This window comes from Frieseomelitta varia, unplaced genomic scaffold, assembly GCF_011392965.1.
Source record: "Frieseomelitta varia isolate USP_RPSP 00005682 unplaced genomic scaffold, Fvar_1.2 scaffold_587, whole genome shotgun sequence".
Taxonomy (NCBI): Eukaryota; Metazoa; Arthropoda; class Insecta; order Hymenoptera; family Apidae; genus Frieseomelitta; species Frieseomelitta varia.
In genome coordinates, this window is record NW_025110353.1 from 415285 (window position 1) to 441214 (window position 25930).

At 50.0% G+C, this 25930-nt stretch overlaps 1 protein-coding gene across 9 annotated transcripts in view; it reads left to right on the forward strand.

Annotated features, from left to right (window-relative positions):
- LOC122534329 (latrophilin Cirl-like) overlaps positions 1-25930 on the forward strand; it is a 413745-nt gene that overhangs the window by 131905 nt on the left and 255910 nt on the right. For all 9 annotated transcript variants that reach the window (XM_043664848.1, XM_043664849.1, XM_043664854.1 and 6 more), the window contains one exon: positions 5666-5788. In XM_043664848.1, coding sequence (XP_043520783.1) covers positions 5666-5788 — 123 coding nt within the window. The remainder of the gene's footprint in view (positions 1-5665; positions 5789-25930) is intronic.

A 25930-nucleotide genomic window follows, 5' to 3' on the forward strand; every position in this document is an offset into this window, starting at 1 on the left:
GTTTGTTAACAAACGCGAGATTGTTCGTCGCGAGCATATGTTGACTTTTTCTGCGTTCGACCGGCCTGCCGCTGTAAAAGGGGACAAAGTCGCGCAAAGGTCTCGACAGCAGCGACGGTGCCAAAGTGGCAGAGTGGAAAATCGGCACGGCGAGCAACAATCGGGGGACAACAGCCGGAGAGGCGACCGATTCAAAGGAATAATTGTTGTAATACGCGGCGGAGTCGCATGCGGCGAACAAAGCTGCGCAGCTTTTGTGTCGGTGCACGCACTCTTTCTCCGCTCTCTGACGCGGTCCGAACGAGACAGAGAGAGAGAGAGAGAGAGAGAGAGAGAGAGAGAAAACGAGATTTGTTCTCGCAGCCCCAAGATCCGAAAGAAAATACGAACAACGCGAGACGCGTAATTTTGGTGTCGCCGCGGCGCGTAATTCTTACGTTTGCCGAGGCCATTGTAACTTTCGTTTCAACGCGAACGAACAAAGAGGAAAGACGCTGCGAGGCGAAAGAGAGGGCGCGGTATTGGTTCTTTCGGTTTCTGCTTTCAAGTGACTATCAATAAACCGGCACTGGCTGAAAATCCCTGTTTAATTCCCACTATTGCGCCGTGGAAACGCGAGCTTCTGTCTTTCGTTCGTTAGGCAAATATTTCGAACAGTGGCGGTTTCGGGCGGTAGTCGTTCGATCTAACAATGAACCTGTATCCCCGGCGTAACAAGGCAATACAGATCTCGTCGATTTATTATACCTCTGTTTTCTCTTTGTTTAACAATACACTCGAAATCCATTAAACAATTTCGAGTGCGCAGCGGCGACGCGCAACGAACCGTCGATTATTTCGATCCTTTCGAGCCAACGTACGAATGCCACGGGCGGGAAATAACTGGCTAATCAAGCTCGTGGCGCCTCGTCCATCGACGAAACGAAACTCATCGTGCGAGCGCGAGCCCGAGCGCCGCCAACGCCTGCAAGCAAACCGGGGTTGCGGTCCCGCGAGCCACCGGCAATTCGCACAGCACGCGAATACGCAATTATTTTTAATTGCACCGGGGAATGGCGATCGCGTTCGGGGTTTCCGCGGCCGCATTAAAATGCGTCTGGGTGTAAAATTGAAACCTGCAAATCCGACGAGCGTGCGCGAGCGTGCGCGAGCGTGGGCCCCACGTGTTCACTCGATAATGTGATTTTCAACAAATAATTTCGGGCGCGAGCGCGTGCCGCCGCTCAGCATCCAGCGGCAGAGTTTCGCGTCTGGAACAACGCGGACGGTGCTTTCGTACGGCTGATTCGTCTCGCGGAGGGTTCGGCCGACGATTAACGCGTTTCGTGCTCGAAAACGTCGCGAAATCGCGCCGGAACGGCCGACAGGGGACAAAGCGGCCTAGTTACCGGTGACTCGCCCGCCCTTCGCCATCCCCTCGCGGCATATCACCCCCCGCCCTACCCCCGAACGATTTTAAGTGGCCCGCCGAATTATCCCGAATCGTGCTCGATCGGCCGTGTTATCGCCATTCTCTCCCGCGTTTTAACGCTCCGCCCGTTTCAACCCGTTCTCGTTTTCTGCCCGCCGCGAAATCTCGCTGGATAATTATCAATTTCACCGTAGACCAGTGGCTCGTTCTATTTGATAATTCACTTGTCCTGTCACCTCTTTCTCTCTCTCTCTCTCTCTCTCTCTCTCTCTCTCGATATGAAATTATTCGCCTGCGCACGCATGATCTTTCCAACACCTGTGTGTGTGTATGTGTGTATGCGTTCTGTAGCTTTGCACGCTCGTGATTCGCACTATTCGTCAATTTCTATTAGCACGAATATTTGAATGGCTGGAAGTAACAATGACGGTTTAGTTAGTTATGGGAAGCTAGCTAATTTTTACGTAGTAAAAGAATAAGAGTCGCGAGAGTGTCGACAGTTGAAAATACACGTGTGACTCACGATTTTCCCCCCGGTTAAAATTGTGCCCCTGAGCAACGAATTGACTTTCGTCTAACCGTACGATCATACAACCAGTGTGATTAGATTCCTTACTTAAATAATTCGGAACTCGATGTTACCGAAATGTGAATACCGTTACTGTTCCCGGATCGTCGACGAGAACTCTTCGAAAAATACGCTTCCTCTTCGGCTGCTTTGCCGGAGATCGAGTCGCGAATCGAAGCGGAGCGAACCGATTCGACGAGGCGATAAGCGTCGCTGGATTCTTAGAATTTCTGCGCGCCGGATGCCGGTTCCGCGAGCGAGGCCAGAGCCAGCCCGCGGGACTCGATTACCGATCTTCAAAAATACCGAGAAAGAGAGAGAGAGAGAGCGCCAGTTGGTCCCAGCTCTGGCGGTTTCCAAGGAATCGCGTATTCAGTCGCCGGAGAAAAATCGGCCGCCTCTGAGATTACGCTGCGCGCCTAGGAGCGCGTAGCCAATTGCACACATACATACATACATACGTACGTCTGGTATATGCGCGCTCGCGCGCACACGCGAGTGGCCAACTTCCGAGAGATGGAAATCGCGTTGTCATCGGGTTTATCGCAATTATCGCGGCGCTTGTGCAAATACGCGCGTCCGTGGGAATGTAATTAGCTCGGCACCGCCGGGGCAAACAATAACGTTTCGCCACGGAGGAGGAAGGCGCACGGCTGCTCGCGAATTCGCATTTTTTCCCCCCGGATCCAAGTCAATAACCGACTGAATACACGGTGGTCTATTACACGAGCGTGACAATTCTTCTTTCACGTTGGCTTTCCTCTTTGCAGCCGTGAAATTACAAATCACCTCGCGAACCGTTTCGAAATTTACCAAACTCGGATGATCTGTCGAGTCAGTGAATAGATCGCGCCGAATTTCACGCCTCGTTTTCACACGTTTCTAAACTTCAAAAGGTCCATTGAAACGACACGCGGATCCACGTGATTTGCTCGCGTTTCGCGATTTGCGGCGCCCCAAACTGCTAGAAAACACAGGCAGGGAGGAAAGGAGGACGACAGAGTGCACGCCCCGAACGTGGAGGCTGCGGCGATGAAAAGAGAATCGCGCGCGGTCGATTCTATTCGCGATGAACGCGAACGCGCGTGGATACAAGGGTTAGAAGAGATAAGCATCGCCGGATTAATTATGCGTAATGCGTCGGACGTGTGCACCGCGTGCCTGCGCACGCTTGGATGTGTAGTCTGAAGACTGCGCCGTTCTCTCTCTCTCTCTCTCTGTCTCTCCTTCTGTCTTCGCTGTATTCAATTATCATTGTTACTCCGCGAGTTTACAGATGTTTCCGCGATAATCACGACGTTGCGCTTGCGATTGCACGTTCGTCCTGCCGGCTCGTATTAACCGCCATTGAATGGCAACTGTAACGGCAGAGAGAGAGAGAGAGAGAGAGAGAGAGAGAGAGAGAGAGAGGGAAAGAGAGAGAATAGCTGATTGTCACCGCCGCTGGTACACGTTGTCCGATATATGCGTGGACGTAGCGACTCCCGGGAGGGAAACAAAGGGGTGGAGAGAGAAAGAGGACGCTGGCGAGGCCGGCCACGCGACTTAATTAGGCTCGTTGGAAAAATTCACGCGGTCCCGGTTGCTCTGCTAGCCGTCGCGTGTTGCTCGACTACTGGCACCGCTCCAGGTATCCCGGTCGTTAGTACCTTTGAACGCTTGCACGGGGATCGTGCTCTGCTTGCGAACTACGTCGTAACGCGGTCCCATGTAAATCGAGGTGGCACGGCGGTGGTTGTTGTCCGCTGACTGATATGGAAACGATGGCTGCTGGCTCGAAGATCGAGTTAGAGGTGTTTGGGCACGTTGTCGGGTTAACGGTGCAACTGTCCAGCTGTTGTGTGTTCCGAAAATGTTTCGTACGATGAGAATTAACGAACGCGGAATTATCAGAACTCGGTTTGTTCGGACCAGGTTCCCAAAACTGTTGACGTCTGACTGTACTTGTCCTGAACTGCCATTACTGAGAGAGACGAAGAGATCGCTCACGATGAAGAAAGAATCAGTGGTCCTCTCTTGGTATAAAATTCAATTACGTTTCTCCAATAGTGTTCGCAAAAGTTGATCGAAAAACTTGATCGAACGAACAAGCAAATAAATAGCAAAATCGGCGAAGCGTACCGGAGACGACGGATAGAGCCGCACCGATAGGAAAAAATTGGCAAAGAAGGTAATCGCAGAGGACACGTACGGAGAGGGTGTGCGTTTGGTGGAACCGCGAGGCCGGATTTCGCGCGACCAGGAAAAACGAGAACGAAAGCATAAGCGGTGCAACGTCGAACGGAAATAAATAGTTGGGGAGTTTCTGCTAGGATTCCGGTTGTGCAGTCTGTGAAAGCGTGCGGGGAGGGAAAAACACGGTATTGGCGTTGCCGCGCTCTATTTCCGTCCCTCTGTTTTTCGGAGCCCTTTTTCTCTTTGGTCGTCCGCTCTGCTCTGCTCTGCTCCGCTTCGTTTCGTTTCGTTTCGTTTCGTTTCGTTTCGTTTCGTCTCGTCTCATTTCGTCTCGTTTCGTTTCGTTTCGTTTTCTATATCTCTCCTCTCCGTTCCTCTCGTCGTTGGCTCCGAATGTTTTCATTCGACGTTGGCGTCCCATTGTGCCGGCGCCCGCTAAATGCCGAAACGCTGATGCGAAAACTGTTTTCCTTTTTTGCCTTCGTTAACCCACATTCACGGTGGCGCGTTCGGCTCGAGACTCGCATGCCTAACCCTCGAGAGTCGGTCCCGTAAACCGACGCAAGCACACACAACCCTTTCCCTCTTCCACCGTGTTTATTCCGTTCGTTCCCTCTGAATTAAGCTGATTTATATCGTTCCGCCGACAACGGCGTTGCAGTTTTCTCTCTCACCGACACCTACATACATGCCGCCCGCGCTTCTCTATTGTCGCTCGATTTTCAAAAACGGAGACGATAATAGGGGAACTAGCGAGAACGCCTGTTGTACCTCCTGCGAATGGTTCCGGCCGTTCGAACGCTTTTTTTTATCCAAAGTTCCGCGTAAGCGTGCTGGAGCAGCGGCATTCGCGCGTGACAAAAAAATATAAAAAAATCCGCGCGACGAGACGCACCGTCATCGTTGTGAATTTCAGCGGCGACGGGGGAGCAGGTGCGCCAGCTGGATTAGGCGCGAAATCGCGCGGATAACATGTTTTCCTTTCGGTAATGCCGCGCGACAAAGGGATTTCGCGAGAATGCGACTGACATCGAATTTAAAGCTCGGTGAAAAAACAGAAAAAAAAAAAAAAGGAGGGAGGCGTGCGATGCGTGTCGAACACGCGTAAACACGCGACTGTTAGTCGCGATCGCACCATCCCCCGATTCGATGAATTCGTCGAGTTTGACAAAGCCTCTGCACGGTTGTTCCACTTACCGATTCTAATTCGTAAAAAATGTAAAATCGAAAGCTCGGAAGTTCTCCGAAAATCCTCGACGCTTGAAGTTCCAAGTGTTCTGAAATTCCGTACGCGTTTCGCGCGCTGTTGCGCGTCTCGCGCTCGTTAAATCTACAAGACACGGATTTCACCCGGAGAGAGATCGTGACCCCCCGAGCACTCGAGGTGTTTGTCCGGGGAAAAATGCTACAGCGTAATGAAAAATCGGGTTGCCGCGCGTTGGCGCGGTGTACCGCTCGCGGTAGCAATTACTCTCTCACCCTCTAACGATGCTGGGTTGTTTTGTTTGCAGGCGTAGTCGGAGCTCGGAACTTCACGATGGAGTGCCGCAAGGGTCGACGGAAAGGTCTACTCAGTGGCCTGGTGTTTGCGTGGCTCCTAACCAGCGGTTGCACGGTCGCGGCGCGAAATATAGGTGAGTGCCCATGGTATTTACGATTTCAGCGAGCGCCGATTCCAAACCGGCGACCTGTCCACCACTGGTGCTGCCTCCCGGCTCTGTCCTTGTGCCAATTAAGCACTCTTTATTAAGCCTCCTCTCCGTGAGGAGAGGAGACCGCGCGAATATTTACGCGCCGCGCCGCGAGCGCGGCCGTGTTCTACCCGAAGCGGCTGGAAAAATGGCCGCGCTTCGTAGTAGTCGAACGTGAATTTCCGTGGCGACCGGTTGACGACGAAAAGCCCCGTGGTCAGAGTCGAGGAAACGAACGGCAGTCGATGCTTTTTGCTGCATGCGGGTAATTGGTAAGAAGGAGACATTCTTTGCGAATCTAGATACCATACAACGTAGAAATCGCATCGCTTTCGTTAATTTTACAAGGTAACTCGAAAAGTTATCGCACAAGTTCGGCAGAGTCGTGTATACAAACGGTAAGTTTCGTATAAACGCTAAAGCGTGAAGCTTAAAGGTTTAAAGAGCTGTGGTTTTGCAATCGTTTAGCATTCGATAAAAATTAATTCGAAATCGGTATCGAATTCCGCCTGCGGAAAAATTGTCATCGGCGAACGTGTGCGGGGATACACGAGTGGAAGGTGGCGCAACAACGCTACGTGGATGCGTAGGGTGGGTTTTCAAACGTCAGGGAAGGTTGGGTCGAGAGGGGGCCGACGTAGATCGACGCACTGCATATCCGGTCGGGCGAAACCGCAACACGGCGGCCGCGCTTACCGGTTGACCGTTGAAACATTTATCGGAAAGCAAACACGATGTGTTTAATAACGAGGATGGAAGTAGCCAGCCAGCCAGCAGCGGGAGGGTGTCTGTGTGTACGCCGTTGCATTTTACTATCGCCGATGAGGATCGTCCCTTCGACCCCCTCGAAAGATCCCCTTAGGAAACGAACTAGCGGATCGACGTTGCTGCTGGCCGGTGCTTAGGAAGCACTCTGTGCACGAAACAACACGGCCACACGCGAGAATTAATTCGTTCGCTAATCGATTTAGGAGAAACGACGTGTGTGAAGTGATATTGTTGCGGCAAGAATCGACAGTGGCCACGGCGTGTGTACGTGTGTTTGCCACGCTGCAATTAGAGGACAAACACGCGTTACGGGGTTAACTGGTGGATAAATATTTGGAAAAATATCGCGGCAGATGTGCGCGAGTTCTTCTGTAATTCAAGCTTTCGCTGAGTCGGTCGGTTCGACGAGGGAGGCAGTTAATGTAATTCGTGGGGAACGTCAGAGTGTATTTTCATTGTTTCCTTTTGTTTATTTCAATACCGCTTCAACGGTGAAATTTTCTATTTTATATTTATATATATATATATATATATAAATCGCTGTGAAACGCTTGATACGATTCTTTTGCGATTCGTCTGGCAGGTGATAGGTATTCCACGCACGAGCCCACGGGTAAAAAGGGTGGAGATTTGGTTGGTTGTGCAACCAAGCCGAAGTTTCGGAACGCGTGCTGCACACACATACACACGTTGAAGCGGAACGGAGCATTAACGAGCGGCAGTCTCGAGAGCAATTTCAAGTTGCGTAAGGGGTCGAGTAAGGAGTAAACCAGAGTTAGGTACAGGAGAGAAGAGTTTCTCTCTATTCGTTCGTGTTATCACACACTTGGCTGCTCCTAATCCGCGCGTAACCGTACCCCCTGTGCGCGTTTCCACTGTCTTGGCCTTTCTGTCCTCTTTTCGAGCTCGTATCGCGGCTGCCACCCTTCGAACGCTCCACTCCACGGAGAAGACGAACGCGTGCTCGTTCGTTTCGTTCTCGTTCACCGACACAAACGGGGAAACTCACGCGATAGATAAATCAAAATCTCCGGCATTGTGCGGCGTGCGGTCGACGGCTCAGACAGCTTTGCCATCGTCTTTGATTTCGCCAGCGTGGGGAAAACGAAAGCGGCGCTCTCGAGAGAAAAATGGCAACAGCTAGATAAAGGGCTAAGGACGAGCGTGACGCGACCGTTTCCAACAACCCGGCGTTTTATCTTTTATTTATTCGCCGTATCGATTCGATTGCTCGCGATTTTGAAAGATCGCTTCTTCGGAGGATCGTCGATGTTCTCGGTTCTCGATATTACTGCGCTTACGAAGCAGTCGCATGAAATCGGCAGGTTGACACATCGTTCCCGTGATTACGCAAATTCGATTCTTCTAGAGGGAACTGGAATCAAACTGGAAAATGATCCATTTGAATCGCATTCTCTCGTCAGTTTCCTACGAGTTGTAACACGGAAAATAATCTACGGCGATCGTTTCGAGCAGCGTGAGCGATTTTTCGCATAAACTGCAAAACGATCGCCGTCATCGATCGAGACGTAATTTTCTCCAATCGTTGCGCCAACGATATTCCTCGGAAAATTTCACGGAAGCGAAACAACAAACACGCTGGCCAGATAAGCCATCTTTAAATTCTTGCCAAACGCCGTGTCAACCTCTCTGCGTTCGATTCGAGGCGTCGCTGCGATAAGGAATACAACTGGCGGCGTTCGCCGACGTCGTAGTTGAGAAATGTTCCCGTGCAGCTGGAAACGGAAGTGCGCCGGCTCAACGTCGTTCACCAACGACCGTCCAAACAACCTCGTCCTTGTCTCAACCTACGACCTCTGCCGCCCCTCTGCCCTCTCTATCTCTCTCTTCTCTTTCTCTCTGACTTTTCCAGCGAACCCGGGCAACCGTAACTTGCCGCGAACCTTCTAGCTTCTAAGATTTGTGGTACATCGGCAACACACGGTGGCCCCAATTTACTGCGCATTACGCCGCTTTTCCAGGTTGTTTCTCCTCCGCAGGAGTTTCCGTTTTTCGAGCTTTTCGCCCTCCTACCGTTCTCTCTCTTTCTTTGATCCGTTCTATCCCACCCTCGATCGTTTCTTCCCCTATTGGCCCGCGTACGCTGTGTTTCTACGGCGAACCGAGTTCGTTGTTAAACTTCTTCCGTTTCCCGGTGTCTCCCGCGAAACATCGTTTCACGGTATTGGAGAAATTTCGCCTAGAAAAAGAAAAACGAAAGAGAAGAAACTTGCGTCGCTCTTCCATTTTCGGGTGGATTTCGTTTCAGACAATTGTCGCCAAGTTAATCACAAATACGCGAATGATTCGAGTGAAAATATTCGACAGCCGAAACTTTCCACTGTCTGTGTGATCTCTCGTCGACGCTCGATTCGATCGAACGACTGAAATTTCGTTCCATTAAATGGAATTCCACTGTATTACTAGCCGGGAAACGTCCGCAGCGTGGTGTTTACGGTGACGGAACGTTTTTTTTTTTTTCCCCTGGAATTCGTTTTTCAACTCTCCTCGATGATTTTCCTACTTTCCAACAACGAGAGGGGTGACAATACGGACAGCGTACTTTTTTTTCCCTCTCTTTTTCGTGCCCGCACAGTGCGATGTGTATCGCAGCTGAAAGTTTAACAACGTAACAATGCACGGAGGACGACGAGGCTCGTTGAAAGCCGCTTCAACGTGACTAATCTAATTTCCAATCATGCGCGAGCGGTTGTGCTGCGAGCACAGTTCGCTAGGCTGTCTCTTCTTTCTTCTTCTCTCTGTGTTTGCCCTTCGGCGTGTTTTCGTCGAGTTCATTGAGTTCTACGCGATTAGTCGTTCAGACGGTAACGACCTGTCTGAGCGGCGAATTTGTCTGGTCACTGACATTCGCCTAGCGTTTTGACTCGTAATCGAAAGAAAATGAAGGAGCAGGTATCCACGAGTCCGCGTATTAAAATTGCTACGCAAACTTCGAATACAATCGAATTAATTCGATCGTTGGTCTGGCACCTGTTTTCGATTTTCACAACGACGCTACATTATTTGTAGCTCGACGAATATATAACATTTGCGCGCGCGTTGATCACCTTTACACGAGGACAAAGAAGAGAAATACCTAATTAAAAGCTGAGGTAACAGGATCTCAAGAGTTCCTTAAATTACCCTGGACCGCGGTATTGGCGAAATCTTTATCGCACGATGCATAATTACAAGATATAACGGGACGATCGTCGTGCTGCTGTACGAGTTCACTAGAACGGGAGAGAAGGTTTCGATCGCCGCAAAAATCTCTCTCTGAGCCCGATGGAAAACGACCGAATAAAATCCCGTATACGGGAAGACCACTCTCCTCGCCCCGCTGCTTCCCTCTACCAATCGCTTCTTTCGTGAAACTTACTTCTCTTGCCGCTCGCGTTTTCCAATTCGCGCGCCGAGCTGATCGGTCGCGCGGAAAATAAGAGATTGCCGTGATCCTCGCGTCTCTCGTGGTCGGTGTCTCTGTAAAGTTGAAAGAGGCGAGGAAGAGGATGTTGGCTGGCAGGAAAGAGGGAACCGAGGACGGAGAGGAGGAAAAGAGGGAACGAAGAGGAAGAGAAGGAAGAGAAGAAGCGAATCTTTCAGCCGGAATTCCTGGACGTGGCGATGGTTCGACGCCTGGCACCGGACGACTTGGTAGAAGGAGGACTTTTAATTCTCGTGACGTTCACTTCCGGCGCACGTGACCCAGTTCGCTGGCTAGGCGCCTCAAAAATTGCATCCAACCTTGGCACGAGCCTCTGTGTTTCAACCTATTTTCTATTCGCGCAGGATCACCCTTCGTCGCCCTCGCCGCAGCTGGTTTTTGACCGTAATTGAAAATCTTCGTCCTCTTTTCTCGTCGCGCCTTTCTCTCTCTCCCTCTCTCTTTTTCTTTTTCCTTCGTTGCGATCTTTTTTTCAACGGCGACCGTGGCCGCCGCTGCACCCCCTCCGTCGGTGCCGGCATTTGCATAGAGCACTCGTTGAGCGGTGCGCTCGACGCTGGATTATCGTTTCCTTTTTATCGGGGTCGTGGCATAGTTCGCGCCACGTTAGCCTGCTCAGTTGGAGAAATAGTTTCCTTCGTAGCTGAAAACCCAGCCCGGTTTGCCACCGACTTGTACTCTCGAGTAATTGACGATATCGTGCTCGCTAACACTATCTTTCTATATTATTGTTTGTATGTATACATATATATATAGGTGTTGTAGGTGCGTGCGTATCCAGTTCGTTCGTTGTCTCTTTTGTAAACGACAGGAGATCGATCGTCGAGGAGGATTTCCGCTCAGTGATTTCGTTTTCATGGACGGTTTGTGGAAGCTGCGCCTTTAATTTTATGGAATCCACGGGATCCAGGCTGTCGACTGGATCGTACGAGTGCACGCGCGAGCGGAAAGATCGATCTGCCCGTTCCGCGAGAGCGGGGCTCTACCAGTGTCTTTTGAACGGAGCAACCATCAGTATCTCTCTTTACGACGCCGTCGCCCCATCCCGGATTCCACGACGTAATCGATTTCCGATTTCTTAGTGGCCGCAATTTTTCAACGCCCCGTGAGAAATAACTTCGGAATAAGCCGTGCTTTCCGGCCCCGTCGCGAAACAGAGAGACGTTGCTTTCTTTCTTTCTCTCTCTCTCTCTCTCTCTCTCTCTCTCTTTCTCTCTCGCCATCGTCGTCGTTCGTCGAGTCGAGACTCGCGAGAATTTGACGCGATCTCGTGTTTTCAGCAGCGCATCTTCAAGAAGCGCGTTCCGTGCCAAACACGTCGCAGCGATTAGTCGCGACGACTAGGCGGAAAGGGGAAACAAGAGAGGGGCACGGAGAGGCTAAGAAGAGTTGGCGTTATCTGTTTAATACATTACGTTCGGCTTTATTTCTTGGCCCATGTTAACCGCTTCCGACTGCGAGTCGGTTGGCCCACGATAAAAAGAGGATAATAGGCGGCTTAGGGTGCAGCAGGGGTGACGAAAGAAAGAGGGGCACCAAGCTGCTTTTCAGTGAAAAACCGCGGCTAAAAAGTGAGCGAGGTAGAGGCAGAGAAACGAGGAGAACCGGCTGGATGGAAGAAACGGAGCTTTATTAAGACGTTATGTCTTCTCTCTCTGTCTCTCTCTCACTTTCCAGTACTCTCTATTGTTACTCGCTAACGCAGCATACACCCCCCGTAGGAGTTTCCCTTTCTCTCTTCTCCTCGTCGACGTCTCCTTCTCTCGCTGTCACCGCTCTCTACTTTGCCATTGCTTCTTCGTTTACAGCCGCACTTGACCCGCTTCCGAGATCCGCAACCAATGGAAAACACTTGAAATCGTTTTCTATTTTTCGTGCTCTAGCCAAAAGCGACGCATCTCACCCCCTTCGACCTGTGTTTCGCGCTTCTCTCCGGCTTCTTTAAACTTTTCTCTCTCCGTGCTCTTTTTTTCCGATCACGGTCTCGTTAACATTCATACGAACGAGACCTTTTTTTTGCCAAGTCGACTCGCCCCCTCAAAGAGAGAAAAGAGCCGCTCTCCGGTCTCTGGGGTAACCGTCACCCCCTGCGGCCTTTTCCCTGCAGGTTTGCCTAACGCATACCAGCACAATCGCGCGCGCCTTCGTACACGGCCGACGATTTCTCTTTTTTTTTTTTTTTCTTCTTTTCTTTTCTCCTTTCCTTTTCCTTTCTCGGGAGTTAAAATCGCGTGAAAGCGGCTCGAGGGTCTCGAAAATTTGCAACGAAATCAGCTCCGTATTCGAGTGTTATTCCTTCGCATTACGCCGACTTATTCCGCACGCGTTCCCTCACCCCCGATAGCGTGACGACTCTGCATTTAAAAGAGAGGCAGCGAGAACGAAAAGACTGTGCGAGTGGACGGATTTCACGGCTGTTTCGCACAAAAGAACAAATATCGCGGAAGTACAAAGTTGCTCCGATAAACCAGTTAACGAGCGCGAGAACCCGCCTGTCCGCTTAATCGAGCCGCCCGAGAGTAAACATGCGCCGTTCTGGAGGGATGAAGCTTGTTGCGTTACAGAAGAATTTCGCCAGGATCGAAGCGCGGAGAACAGGCGAGAACATCGATATCGACTTTCGTGAAAATTCAAGGGAGAATATCGCGCAGCGTTGAAGGAAGATTGGCGACGCTGCGGGCCTGTTTCACTGCTCGGTCCTATTGATTTTTTAATAAGCGCGCCTTTTTCCCGACCGATCGACCAGATAAGAAAAAGTGAAGAAGAAGAAGAAGAAGAAGAAGAAGAAGAAGGATGAAAAGAAAGAAGGAAGGAAAGAAAATAGAAAAAGGCAAGAGAGAGAGAGAGAGAGACTAGCTCGGTAGCGGGCTGGAACTTGCTGTTGAAGTTTCCCAGGCGCATTAATGCGCGCCAAATTAAACCGAAGTTTCTTCTTCGGTCGGAGAACTTCGTTAAACCGCTTTGTAAATTCCTGTCTAGCCCTAGTTGCTGCTCGCCTCTCGCGAACCGTGTAAAACCAGCTGGCGAAATATCGACGCATCGAGGTCAAACTGACCACCAGACTGATGCAGACCTTCGCTCTTTATTTTTTTTTTTTGTCAGAGCCCGGACGAGAATGCGACTTCTCGACGAGAACGAAGATCTCGCAGCGTTGAAAGCGAGAGTCGTTTGGAAAAGCGACTGCTCTTTCTTCTGTTTTTTTTTTTCCTTTTCTTTCCGCGCAGAATTAATCTCAGCTTTGCGGAATCTTGTTTTAAGCTTCCCTCCTCGTTTTAGCGAAACCCTGTCGTTGTTTGTAAATTTCTGTGTTCCACGCAGTTTCTTAATATCGCGGTTGTTTCGAGTACCGAGAACAACGTAGCTTTAACCTACGCGAGTCGTTTGAAAAAGAGATTGTCCTTTCTCCTATTTTTTCTTTTTTCTTTTTTCTTTTTTCTTTTTCCTTTTTCACGCAGAATTAACCTTAGCTTTGTGAAATCTTGTTTTAAACTTCCCTCCTCGTTTTAACGAAACCCTGTCGTTGTTTGAATTCTACATGGTTTTCTCAATACCGCGGTACCGAGAACCACGTAACTTTAACCTACGATTCCGCGTAATGCGGAATTCCCTTCGGTTCTTCCGCTTGCAAGTGATTAACCCGATCGAAAAGATACTCGATCAAGCCTCGAAGTAAACGGCTCTACCCTAAAGCAGTAAACGCTAACGAACGCGGTGTACGCCTCGCCTGTTCGATGGCTGTCGCGATTCGCGTTGCCGGTAATTAAGCGAAATCGAGGCGCCTTCCGCGGAAAATACGAGGATCTTACGTGAGACGGTTGGCTCGCGGCGCGATTCAACAAATAATCCTTATCGGTCGAGTTCAGAGGTACGCGTAAAAAAGCGGCACGGCTACCGGTGCAGCAAGGGATCAAATTATAAGCCCGTCGCGGTCGCGCGTTACATTAATTTACGCTTCTTTCCTTCTCCCTCTCATCCCGTCTCTTTCTCTCTGTCCTTCTCTTTGTCTGTATCCGTCTCTTTCTGGCAGGCTACTTCTGCATTCATCCTTCTCTCCCTCGGTGCCCGGTTGGTATGCGCGGATTACAAGAAGCTTGTGTACGTTTATATCGGCCTGCACGCGCCTGCTTTTATAAGTGGACACCCTTTTTTTCTCCCTCTCTCTCTCCCTTTCTTTCTCTTTCTCTCTCCCCGCGCCCAGGACACCGTTTACAAAGACGAAATGAATGTAGTTGCGTCTCTTCTGGAAACGATACCCAAACTGCGAGCCTCTTTCTGGTTATTTTGTTACAAACACCGGCGAACAGGTGATATATACCCGGCGAGTCCAGCATGAAAAGGAAGAATTATGCTTATTGAAAGTTTTAGGAATATTTTACTGCTTCGAGTAACCGGCTGTAAGATGAGTCCTCGATAAGCATTAGCATTTTAAGCAAGTCTTTCTTTTTTCTCTCTCTTTTTTTTTCCATCGGTGTTCCTTATCGCTGCGAGAAGTTGGAACTAATGCGACGGGAAATTTCATAAGCCGTTCCATGGTATTTCTCGACGGTTTTAACGAGTGTCCCACATAGAGAACGCTGTGATACCCGGACTGGAATCGCGGAAGCTGTAAATCCCGGCGCGCGCAGACTTTTAAATAAGCCTCGGCGTGGTCGTAATCGGCCAACGGATTCGGTATACGGTGGCAATAAAAGGCCAGCAGCGTTTCATATCGCAGCGCGCGCGATAAAGCGCACAAAAGGATCGTTCGAACGGCCAGCGCTCGCCACCGATTTCATATTTGTAAAGCCCGGGCCGGGCAACGTTTCGGACGACTCCTCGTTCCTCAACTACGCGGCACTGAACTCCAGCGTCAAAACGGAACGAAATCGTCTCGCGTCTCATTTACACCCTGAATACCATGGATCGTCGCGGAAATTTCATTCGACGTAGTTGCTCTCCTGACCGCAATTTTATCGTCCACGCGCGAATTTCTCTTCTTTGCCAAGAGAAATTGATTTCGAGAAGAACGGCTCGAACGAACGGCCCGCTCGATCGACAACAATAACCGAAGCAAGCATGCGTGCTTGCGACACGCGTCTCTGCTCGTAAAGCATCTGGGAACAAGGCGGCGCGGCAGCCGCGTACGCGGAATACTCGTAAAGGACGAGAGGAGGGAAGAGGATCGTTATCGGGCGCGACAAATTGCTCCTCGCTCCTCGCGAAACGAACTTCCAAATGGGTTGTTGCCTCTCGGTGAAACGACCGTGGAAAAACGAATGCTTTTAAGGACGCTTCCCACCGGCCATTACTTCGATTGCCGGCAAAGGCCAACTTGGCTATTGAAGTTTTCTGGAAAAATCGCTTCCTCTCTTCCGTTTCTCGAGATTCTTCGCGCGTTCGACTAAACGCTCGGTTGCTCTGAAATTTCGATAATATCGTTCTCATGGTACGACGCGCGTCGCATCGTCATCATCGTTTCGACTTGACGAGACACGCAACGACAATTCGGGACCGCGGGACCGACGTAAATCCAGCGAGGATGCCTGCGGCGGCACTGCCGCGCGAAAGGAACTCGAGGATACAAAACAGTTTCCTTTATCGCGCGAAAGTCGCCCTCCTAAAATTGTAACGGGGCGCGCTCGCTGGCGCGGCTAACTGCCCGATAAAATCGAAATCGTAAAACAGCGGGAAACTTGCGCTCCACGCTCGTGAAACGAACGCGTTCGTAACGCGACAACGCCCGGCCGGGCGAAATTATCTTTTAAACTACCCTCCGCGCGAAACTCCAGTTTGACGGTGCGCGGCGCGTACCGTCCGTAACTCTTGCTTAAACCGCGCGTTCCACGCTGCACTCTTGCCCTCGGACTCGCCTTTCCTCCCGCAGTGCGCGTCGTTAAGCCACCCCAAGCCATCCCTCTGCTGCCTCCTTTGTCGAGGGTGATTTTTATTCGAATGGCTCGTTTATCGGAATCGTTGTCGAGGCGCATTAAAAAGTTGGTTTGCCACGTTGCCATTGTCGGGGCTACGTGGCGCGAATTTCGCCAAAGTTACGCAGCCGTCGCCGCAACTTTAATTAATTTCGTCGCGACGAGTGGCCGATTGACAGCCGGCGTTCCAGTCTCTCTCTCTCTCTCTCTCTCTCTCTCTCTCTCTGTCTCTCGGGGCCGAGCTCACCGTTAGACGGGAATTAAGATTCGATCCTTGCGTTCGAGTCGCGCCTGGGAATTGTTGGATAAATTGCGTCGCGTTGCTTTGCGGGATTTCACCGCTAGTAAGTCGCTGGATCGTGTGAGTTTATGGCCGTTACGTTGCAACGTTTTCCACCTCAACGGGCACGTACACGAACGATTTCTATTTGCGTTTCTTTATTTGGTTTGCTAAACAAACACGCGCTGAAATTCGCGATTTTAACGAACGAATTAACGTCGAAACGTTAATTTGCAACGTGTTGTTGCAGTCGTCATCCGTTGAACGAGCTGGTGCTATTTTTGGTGCTGGCCTGTCGAGTAATTAAAAATGTTACAGGAGAATGTTCCCGATAATTTGCGTGCGACTTCTCTGTCAGTATTACCGGTGCGTTGTTATTGTTGCATGATTTCCATTGTTTCTCTTTATGCCCGGGGAAAGTATCCTATCGAACCGTTCCCGCTTCACGGTATGCGAGAGCAGCCGAGTGCCGAGCAGAATTTATCCGGGGCACCAGCGACGCGTTGAATTACAGAGATGAAAAACAATAATTACAGTCGATCGATATTTGATTTATTGATTTAAATACAATGTAATATCTCGATGAACGGCTCTGCGCCTGTAATAATGAAAAATAGAAGAACGAAAATCCACCTCTAACCGACGTGTCGGAATAAAATTAATCATTTCGACATCCCGCCACGTACAAGTCGCTAATTATACGTTGTTAAATCACTCGTTGGTACCGTTTCTTTAATTTGGACTTTGTTCTTGACACGACAATTGCCCGATATTGTCCTTGTGCAAAATTCATCTTCTGTTCGATGCATAATTTAAAATTTATTTCAGGTGTGCTAGTTATGTGAATCACCTCGCGTATTCTACAACGGCTGCTATTTATAACCAATTTACTTTTCGACAATTAACAAAGGAGGTGAAAATAATTGACAATGTGTCTGTTGCTTCAGGAAATCGGGGCGTGTTTCTGTTTTTCCGTACGCGATTTTCAAACGTCGTATCCGCGTCGGACGATTTTTTAATGGGAAAATATAGGAAATCTGTCGACAAGGAACGATAGGAATGGACGAAAATAACGACAAAACACGCGGACAAGGTTGAATGGGATCGGGATCGAAGGTCGGCCGCAATTAACGCGTTAATTGATTTACAGTTAGCCCCGGTTATCGTTGCGCTAGGCAATTGCGGCGCGAAGTGGGAAACTCGGGCTATTCGTGTCTCGCGGAACGTGCTCGCGGCTTGCGGCAGGCGAATGGAAGAGGATCGCGCGAATTCCTGGCAGTCGGCAACGAGCAAACGGCGGCCATAGCTGACGCAATTAAAGCCGGTTACATTGTTCGAAGGGGAGAGAAGAAATAAGGGCCGTGTGGCGAGCGAGCAGAGGCGGCACGGCCACACCGTGTACGCGGTTGGTTACTCTGTTTCGCGTTTCTCTCCTCGGAAAAGAGGAACGCGCGCGACACCGACGCACCAACTGGAATTGTCCGTTGCTGTTCTCTCAAAATCGAGAGGATTCTCGGCTGCGCGCTCTCGTCCGTCCCACAGAGGCGCGTAATAAATTGCAATTAAACGCGCGCCGTGCGCGACTTTGGAAGATCTCGCGGACAGGCGTCTCCATCGTGTTGCTCCCGCGAGGACCCCGCGCACACACACACACACACACACATATATCGTGGTTTCGATTAAAATGCGTCGTTTGTCGATCGCGCGTTCGATCGTGAAGAAACCTCTTCATTAGAACGATTCAAATTAGCTGCGCGCATCCGCGCCCGCGCCACACCCGTACACGAGAGTAATAACGGCGTGCGCGAGACCGTTCGCCCCTTTTAATTGGCCGGCGTTCGTTTTTTCGTGTGCGAGCGCCGAACGCGCGCGCGAAGGTTCCTCTTCATCGACTTGGTGGTTTCTTCGGCCGTCCGGTGTCTGTTATGTTAATTAAAACCGGTTGCCAGGCTCTTTGAAGCGGACGACACGCAACAATGCTCGCTTAAAGCGGACAAATTTAATGCGCCGTGTACACCGGTGGCGTCGTCCGGCCCTTTTCGTTATGCCCGAAACTCAACCGGTAGCCTTTACCATCGTGTCTGGACGATTTTAAACGTCCACCGAAATTGCGAGAGAAACTCACGCGCGATCGTGAGATTGTATATCAACGTCTCTCGAGGTCCAAATGCAAATTGTCCATATTAACGGACGGTTCTCCGTTGGAGCCTGGAACCGTGTCGCCGGTACATGGAATGGCCCCAGCGAACGCACGAAACAGTTCTTAAAGGACCATAAAAGTTGTAGTTGAAATTTACGACCGGGCCATCGATCAGCAACCGGTAGCCCCCGAGCTTAAAACAATTTCCCGAGAACAGATGTCTCTGTTCTCTGCCTCTGGTTTCTTCAGCTCTCTTGAAAACGGAGCTATACCTAAACTTTGAACTGCGACGGAGTCGGCGAACTGCAACCAAGTAGTGGTACGCGTAATTTGCGCGACGTCTCAACTTTCGATACACTCTGGCGTCATACCAGAAAGAGAGAGCAAAAAGGATGAGATAGAGAGAAAGAGAGAGACCTTTCCAATGCCTTTTCAAGAGACCTCTTCATTATGCGATCCCGATGTTTCCCTGCAATTAAGTCGGCTTGCAGGCAGGTAGGCCCCGATAGTCGGTGCATGTTACGACCGCGTAATAAACGTCCCGCGGAAAAGTTATCGCGTCGCTTCGTTTGAATTTGCGATCTTTTTTCTGATCGGATCCCCTTTTCCGTCATTCCACCCTTTCCTGTCGTGTCTCTCTCTCTCTCTTTCGCTCCGTCTCTCCGTCTCTTCTTCTCTCCTGCCGTTGTAATGCCCGCGATAATAAAAAACGGGCCGAGATCACGCGCTGGTTAACGACTCGGACCCACAAGAAGCTCTCGCCGTAAAAGCCTCTAAAAATCTTGGCTCGTTCCGTTGTAAAGAACAGTACGAGAGTATTCTCAATGTAACGCGATCCGCGGCGATACGGTTGCCGCGATGAATCTCACTGTATTCTCTCGATAAACGGAATCTGGGTTGTAATTTCCTCGTTGTCGGATGATACAGAATTGTTTCGAACTCGGAGCGAATAAAAAGTAATTAATCGGGACGAGATAACTTTTCACTCGCTCAATTAAAAAAAAAAAAAAAGGAAAAGAAAAAGTGAAAGACCTTTGACCAACAAGGATTACATTGAGTGATTGATCGTGGCTTGATCGTCTATTTAAAGAAAAAAGCTGCAAGTGCTAAACAATAAAATCAGCTTTTTTCAGAAATAAAATATATTTATAATATTTAACATTTTACAATATATTTACGAATAGAGGACAATTCTAGTACTCACCCTGCTCTGCACATCCGAGAAAAATTTGAAAATAACGAATGTTTTTATGACGCAAAAATCAAGATTCCATTTTATTCGTAATTTGTGTTTGAATGTACAATATTTATAAATAAATATTCAAGAAAATTTGTCAACATTTACTTGGAAAAATTTGTGAAAAATACATCGTTTTAAATTGTTCAAACCCAAGCTTTTTTTTATAAAATGGTGTGTACCATTAAATTTTTCGTTAAGAAGCACTAATTTCATTAATTTACATAAAAGCGGTATCTTCAATAATTTCCAGAGATATTTGATGAAACAAGTTCCGCATCTCTAAATTTGAAGGTGGTTTTCATCCCTTCAACATGGATAACAACGATTGCCTATAAAAAAAAATACGGGTCAAATACTTTTTTGTAAACTTCATGTTCAAAATTGGTGATTCACAATTCGTGAAGTATATTCTCTTGCAAGTGGAAAAAAAAAAGAAAAGAATTAAAAAGAGTATAGTCTGGTCTCTTCAGAGACAAAATCACCCTCGTTTCACATAACGATAATTAACGAACGAAGGACGCGGTGCAAAGTGAGACGGATCTCGTCTTACGTTAAATACGTTAAAAGGATTCTAACTCGTTGGCAATCAGTTGGCGTTCTCCGCGTTCAACGAGAACGACTTGCAACGACCTTGACGATCAAACTGAAAGACGCGCCGTCGTAGGTTTCGCGTGTCGGAACCCATCGGCCAGCAGCGAATAATACCATCATCGAGTGACTTCTGATCGGACGTGCAAATATTTCTTCGCCGCGGTGGACGATTGAAACGCGGCGTGCACGCGGGGGCCGATCGTCCGTGTGCGTGTGCGCGCGCGCGCGGAGCCGAGACAATCGCTGGAATGAGGAGAAGAGAAAAGACGAGCGACGAGTGCATTCCAAGACTCGCGAGAATGAGGCGCGAGCATCGAGCAGGTGGTAAAGGGGAGGCAAAGGACGAGCGTAAGACGGAGGACGGAAGGCTGGACCGAGGATGGGGCGGGGGAGGGGGAGAAGGGAAGGTCGGCAACCCGGCGTTACCCGCTTCACAAAGACAAGAGAGACGAAGACGAAGGTGAAAAGAGGGAGCCAGAGCGGCGCGGCGGCAGGAATGCCGAGGGAGGCGTTCTCGGGCCCTCCGTGTGTAGTGTTTTGCGCTTTTCAAGCCATCCTCGCGTCAACCTGTTTCTCGTTCGCTCTCTTTGCTCGTCGTCTTCTCCTCTCCTCTCTCGTCGCGTCTCTTTCGTCGCTCATCCCTGGTGCCTCTTGGTCTCGAAAAAATTGCTGCTGCCGAAGAAAAACATTATTTTGATAGAGAGAGAAAGAGAGAGAGAGAGAGAGACCGGTGTGTACAGAATGGACAATCTCCGCCGTACGACGAAAAGATTTAACAAGATATCGCTTGAAAAACTGGAGCCACGAAAATTGTATCCCAACGTTCGTTTGATAAAAGCTGGACTTTTGACAAATTTTTCAGGTCACCGATGATTTACGCACGACACACAGACCGCGTTTAGACCTCGGTCGCCGAGAGAGGCTTCTGTTTTCCTTTCTGTTCCACCGCGAAGAGAAACGAAGGCAATTCGTCGGTGTCGTGGAATCGGAATCACGTGAAAGGAGGGGTGTGTTTGTTTTCTTCGCAGTTAGCTTTTTCCCCGCTTCGGCGACGAAAAACGGCGCGTTTCTCTCTCTCTCTCTCTCTCTCTCTTTCCCTCTCTGCTCGTTTTCTCGTTACGACGTTCGATCGTTCGCTGGCAACACGCGAGATCTCGTTTGAATCGAGTTCTAACAGTGGGCTGGCTGACCGCGGCTGCAGTCTCGCCGGGCGCAACAGAATTTTAACGAGCGGACGCTTCCGATAGGTTCCCGCTGAAAAAGGCAAAGAGCCTCGATCGATTTTGCGCGGAAAGGGTTGAGAAAAATGGGTCAACCAGCGCGGCGGACTGTTGCGGGCCGCTCGAGTAGAATAGGAACAGTCTGGCAACCGGCCGGTTTTCTTACATCGCGTGCTTCGTCGACAACAAACAATCAATTAACGGAGCAAAGTTTCCCCTATCTTTGAAGCTTGACTCTGTTAATCAGATTATTACGTAGGAAACGTCGACGATCGTCAACGGTATGGTGTTGTTTGAAATATTCGTCAGGCGATAAATTCGTACGAATGCAACGATGCCTCGTCGTTAAAGAGAAACGGATAGAACGGATCGTATCTTTGAGGGTTCGATCTTTCTCCTGGAAACGCCAGGCTGATTGAGCAGTGTAATTGATGACGATTTTACCCGCGCGAAGTAGATTGCACTCGAGAGAGTACGGCACGGCAGCGCGAGAGCGGTACCGATCGTAGCGTGCAGAAATGACGACTGACGGACTGATTGCGCCGTGAAAGGTGAGAGAGAGTAAATTGTCGGGACTTGAAGGTGAGAGCGAATGGCACGTAGGATGAGAATCGAGGATGAGAATCGAACCGGTCGAGAAAGTGAACCCGAGAGTGAGCCACGAGTCTGTAATAAAGAAGACATCAAAACCCACCGGTGTAAAATACCGTGCACGACGGTAGATACACCGGCGGATAATAATTCTTCGCGAGACAATGAACTCGAATGTGAAATCGGATTTATCACGCGAGACGTTCTATGGAAACGGCGCGCTCGTCGCCGGTGCGCGAGATCCTATGATTTAAAATCCGCTCGCGTTTCTACACCGAATTCTGTTTTAATTTGTCATTCCTTTATCTCGTCGAACGTCGTGCCGGCCCGTCGAAATCGCGGTCTGCTAAATGAACAAAATCAATGAGAATCGACGTTCTCCGAGCATTTTCTCCGCTTTATCCGCATTACAGCGATAATATTTCCGTCGTGAGAAACTGAGCCAGGAAAACATAGAGAAAGAAAGAGAGAGAGAGAGAGAGAGAGAGAGAGAGAGAAGTGGAAAACAGCGGCACAGGAAAATACAAAGTATTATACAATATTTTCAGCGCGGATGGCGGGCGACGAAAAACCGGAAATCCGCAAAACCAACGGATCGACGGGCGGTACGATAACGCGCCGCGAGTTCTCGCCAATCAGCTTTGTGCGCTTTTCGCTCGGCGAGCAGAGCGCGGCAAACGAGGCGCGAACGGAACCCACGTTCGCTGCCACCGCCGTACCCCTTTCGCTCTTTTTTCTCTCTCTCTCTCTCTCTCTCTCTCTCTCTTCTCTCGGCCGAGCTTTTATTTGTCCTCCTTCTTTTTGTACTTCAAACGCAATTAGTGCAGTCAACGCTGGTTGTGCGCGCCGACGGGGGATTATAATGGCAGCGCGTGCACTCGCGCGGCTAATGAGATCCGGAAAAATCAGGCCTTCGGTTTGCGCGCGCCCGAGCGACGCTTGTTAAATGACGCTCGTTTGAAGCAGGCTTCCGTGTTTTCGGCCGCGACCGCTTCCCTCTTTTCCGATTACAAGCGCACCGGCCAGCGCCGACGACCCCTCGCTCTGTCTGCCAGCCCCCCTCGCGCGCGTTTGTTTCCTTCTCTTTCCGTTCTGTTGTCGTTCCCTCTGCTTCTCGTGCGCTCGCTCTGCAGGCTAGCCTCTTTCGCTCTTCTCTTTCGTTCTTCACCCTCTCTCCCTCGTAGCAAAAGCCTCCAGCTGTGATTTCTTGTCGCATATTTTTCGGCCCACACATGCACACACGCGCGTCACCCCGCGTGTCGAAGGGGTTAGAGGTGGTGCTCCATGAAGCGAAACGGAACCGCGATGATAATTCACTCGCTGACGAAGTAATTGCGCGCGGTGGACCGACTGCGTGCCCCTCTCGCCCTCCTCTCGCCGTTTCTTGTTTCAATCGCATTGAAAATCAGCCGTAAATAACAGCCGAGCGAAGTGCAAACCCGAGGGGGTGGTTTTACGATTTCTCGAGGAGGAATGGATTGAAATTCGTTATTCGGTGACGAATGGAACGGGAGCTTCAACGGGAGATTGCGTCTGACGTCGATGATTGTTGACGGATTTAACGCAAACGAGAATATCTCCTGGCGATAAATGGAATCATCAGCGGTTAGACGAGAGTCCCTTGTCGACTCTCTTTCTCTCTCTCTCTCTCTCTCTCTCTCTCTCTCTCCTTCTGCGAAGTTTGTCGCGTTCGAACGCGTAGCCACGATCTCAAACACGCACGCCTGAGACAGAACCGAGATAGAACCGAACAGAACGCTCGTTTCTAAATTCAATTTAGAACAACCCGAGCGAAACGGGGATAAAAATCGGCTACAAGCCTCTTTCTCGCAGCGGCGAAATCGGCACGCGTAATTATAAAATCATTCTTACATCCCCTCTGTTTCAACATGCAATTACATTCGTTGCTACAACATTTGCGTATGAAGCGGTGGTAATTAAATGGTGGAAACTTCGTATAATTAGAATCGCGTCCCTATTCAAACGTAACAAAATGACGAACCTCTAATTACGTGTGATTTATTATAATTAATATTTCATATATCCGTTTTCAACGCCCGTAACAAGCGCGGAATGGTATTTGCATGAATGATTGTACGCTCCGAAATTCTAATGTGCCAAATTAATTACGTGATAACACCTCCCCCCTCTCCTTCCCACCATTTAATGGAGAGTCGTCCTCCCTTCGTAAAATATCTCACGATCTCGATCTTTTTAAATTTCTCGATCCAAGCCCTTGAAGAGGGCTTCGCGTCTTCGCGTTTCAATCCCGCTGCAAGCGGCGTATTTAGAGGGAGAAATCTCGACCGCGGCCGCTGCTATGCACACAACCATAAAGGCTGGTGGCGTGTGTCGCCCCGGTTGTTCCTTCGAGGGCTCTCGCACGTTCGCGCGCCCCTCGCGCAAACGCATCATTTACTCGCAGCGTGAGCCCAACGTCTGCAAGCGGCTTCATGGGTGAGGGAGGGGGGTTGTTCGTGCAGGCAAATGAGCAGAACTCGCTGCAGGGTGCGGTCTTTGCGCCACGGGACGGAGTGAGGTGTGGAGGGGGTGGGAACGGGGGGACGGCAGCGTTTAGCGCGGTCAGATCCGCAAAAAGTAGCGGCGAAAAGTTTGTTTGCCGAAGCTGAAACGCGCGCGTAACTCGTTTTGCGGTATGCGGGATTAGCAGCAACCCGGTCAAAGGGGATGCTGCTGCGGACCTTTGTGTCGTCCGGACGTTTTCTTTCCTCTCTGTGTGAGTGTCGCGCGTGTGTGTGTCGCGCGCGTTCCTCCCTCACCGACACCGCGAATTCGCGAAAACCAACGGCTCGGCTCAGCTCGGCTCGGCTCGTTCTCTCGCCGCGTATTAATTGCCCGTTCTTGTTACCGGTTGCACGCGAAGCTAATTCGTTTAAAAACTCCGCACCGAGCCGCGCCGAGTCTCGCCGCGTGCGCCAGCTCGTTGATATTCCTCCGCGGCGCGAAGGGATCGCGTCGGTTGTTTTTATCCTGCGAGGAACTCTCCGTCCCGCCGGGGGAATTTGGAAAATCGGGAGAAGTGGTTTTCAGTGAATTCTCTGCTCTCGTTCGTTTTTGCGTGTCTGTCGGCGTGGGCGGAACGGTCAGCGTGAGAGAACAGCTTTCATCCGGTGGAAATCAAATTTCAGAGAGATTCTCGAGAATCGTGGGTGAAAGGAGGAAAGAATAAGCGGGGGCGAAAGGATCGACCAGCGAATCCAGTCCATGGATAATTGAACGAAGAGAACGTGATAGAAAGAGAGATAGATAGAGAGAGAATGATGGCTTTTGCTAACGAACGCCATTTGGTCCTCGGTGTGGCTCTCGAGTGTGCACTCGTCGCGCATTCGGTTATTTGTTCGGTCAGGTTCCGAGAGGGAGACGAAGCGAAAAACAATCGGCGCGCGGCTCGAGAGCTGAATCGAGAGAGCCTATCCGCGGAGCCAGATAAATAGTTCATTTGGTTGGACGGACAATGAAACATAAATTTGTAATGCCGATGGTAAGGCAAAGGGGTGGGTGCTCGGACGATTGGACGACGATTCATTATGGTTTATCGTTTGAAAGAGATGAATGAAGATGCAACCGGGCCGAGCCGGTGGACTGGAAACGGAGACGAAGGGCAGGCTAGGAGGTGGAAAGGAAGAGGAAGAAGAACGGAAGAGGTATTAAGAAAGTGGAACAAAGGTGTTTCGCGTTCCGAGAGAGGGATAAATATAATGAAAACAACGAAAAAGACGGGGCACTGGCTCTTTCTCTCTGGCGGTAGTGTGGAGAACGCGCCTGGTGTTAATGGAATAAAAAGGTAAACTGGCGAATAAAAATAAATTCGCGGATTCAGAGGTGGGACTGAAACGAGGGATAGCCTCGTTTGAATAGGGAGGTGCGTATGAAAGGGGTAAAG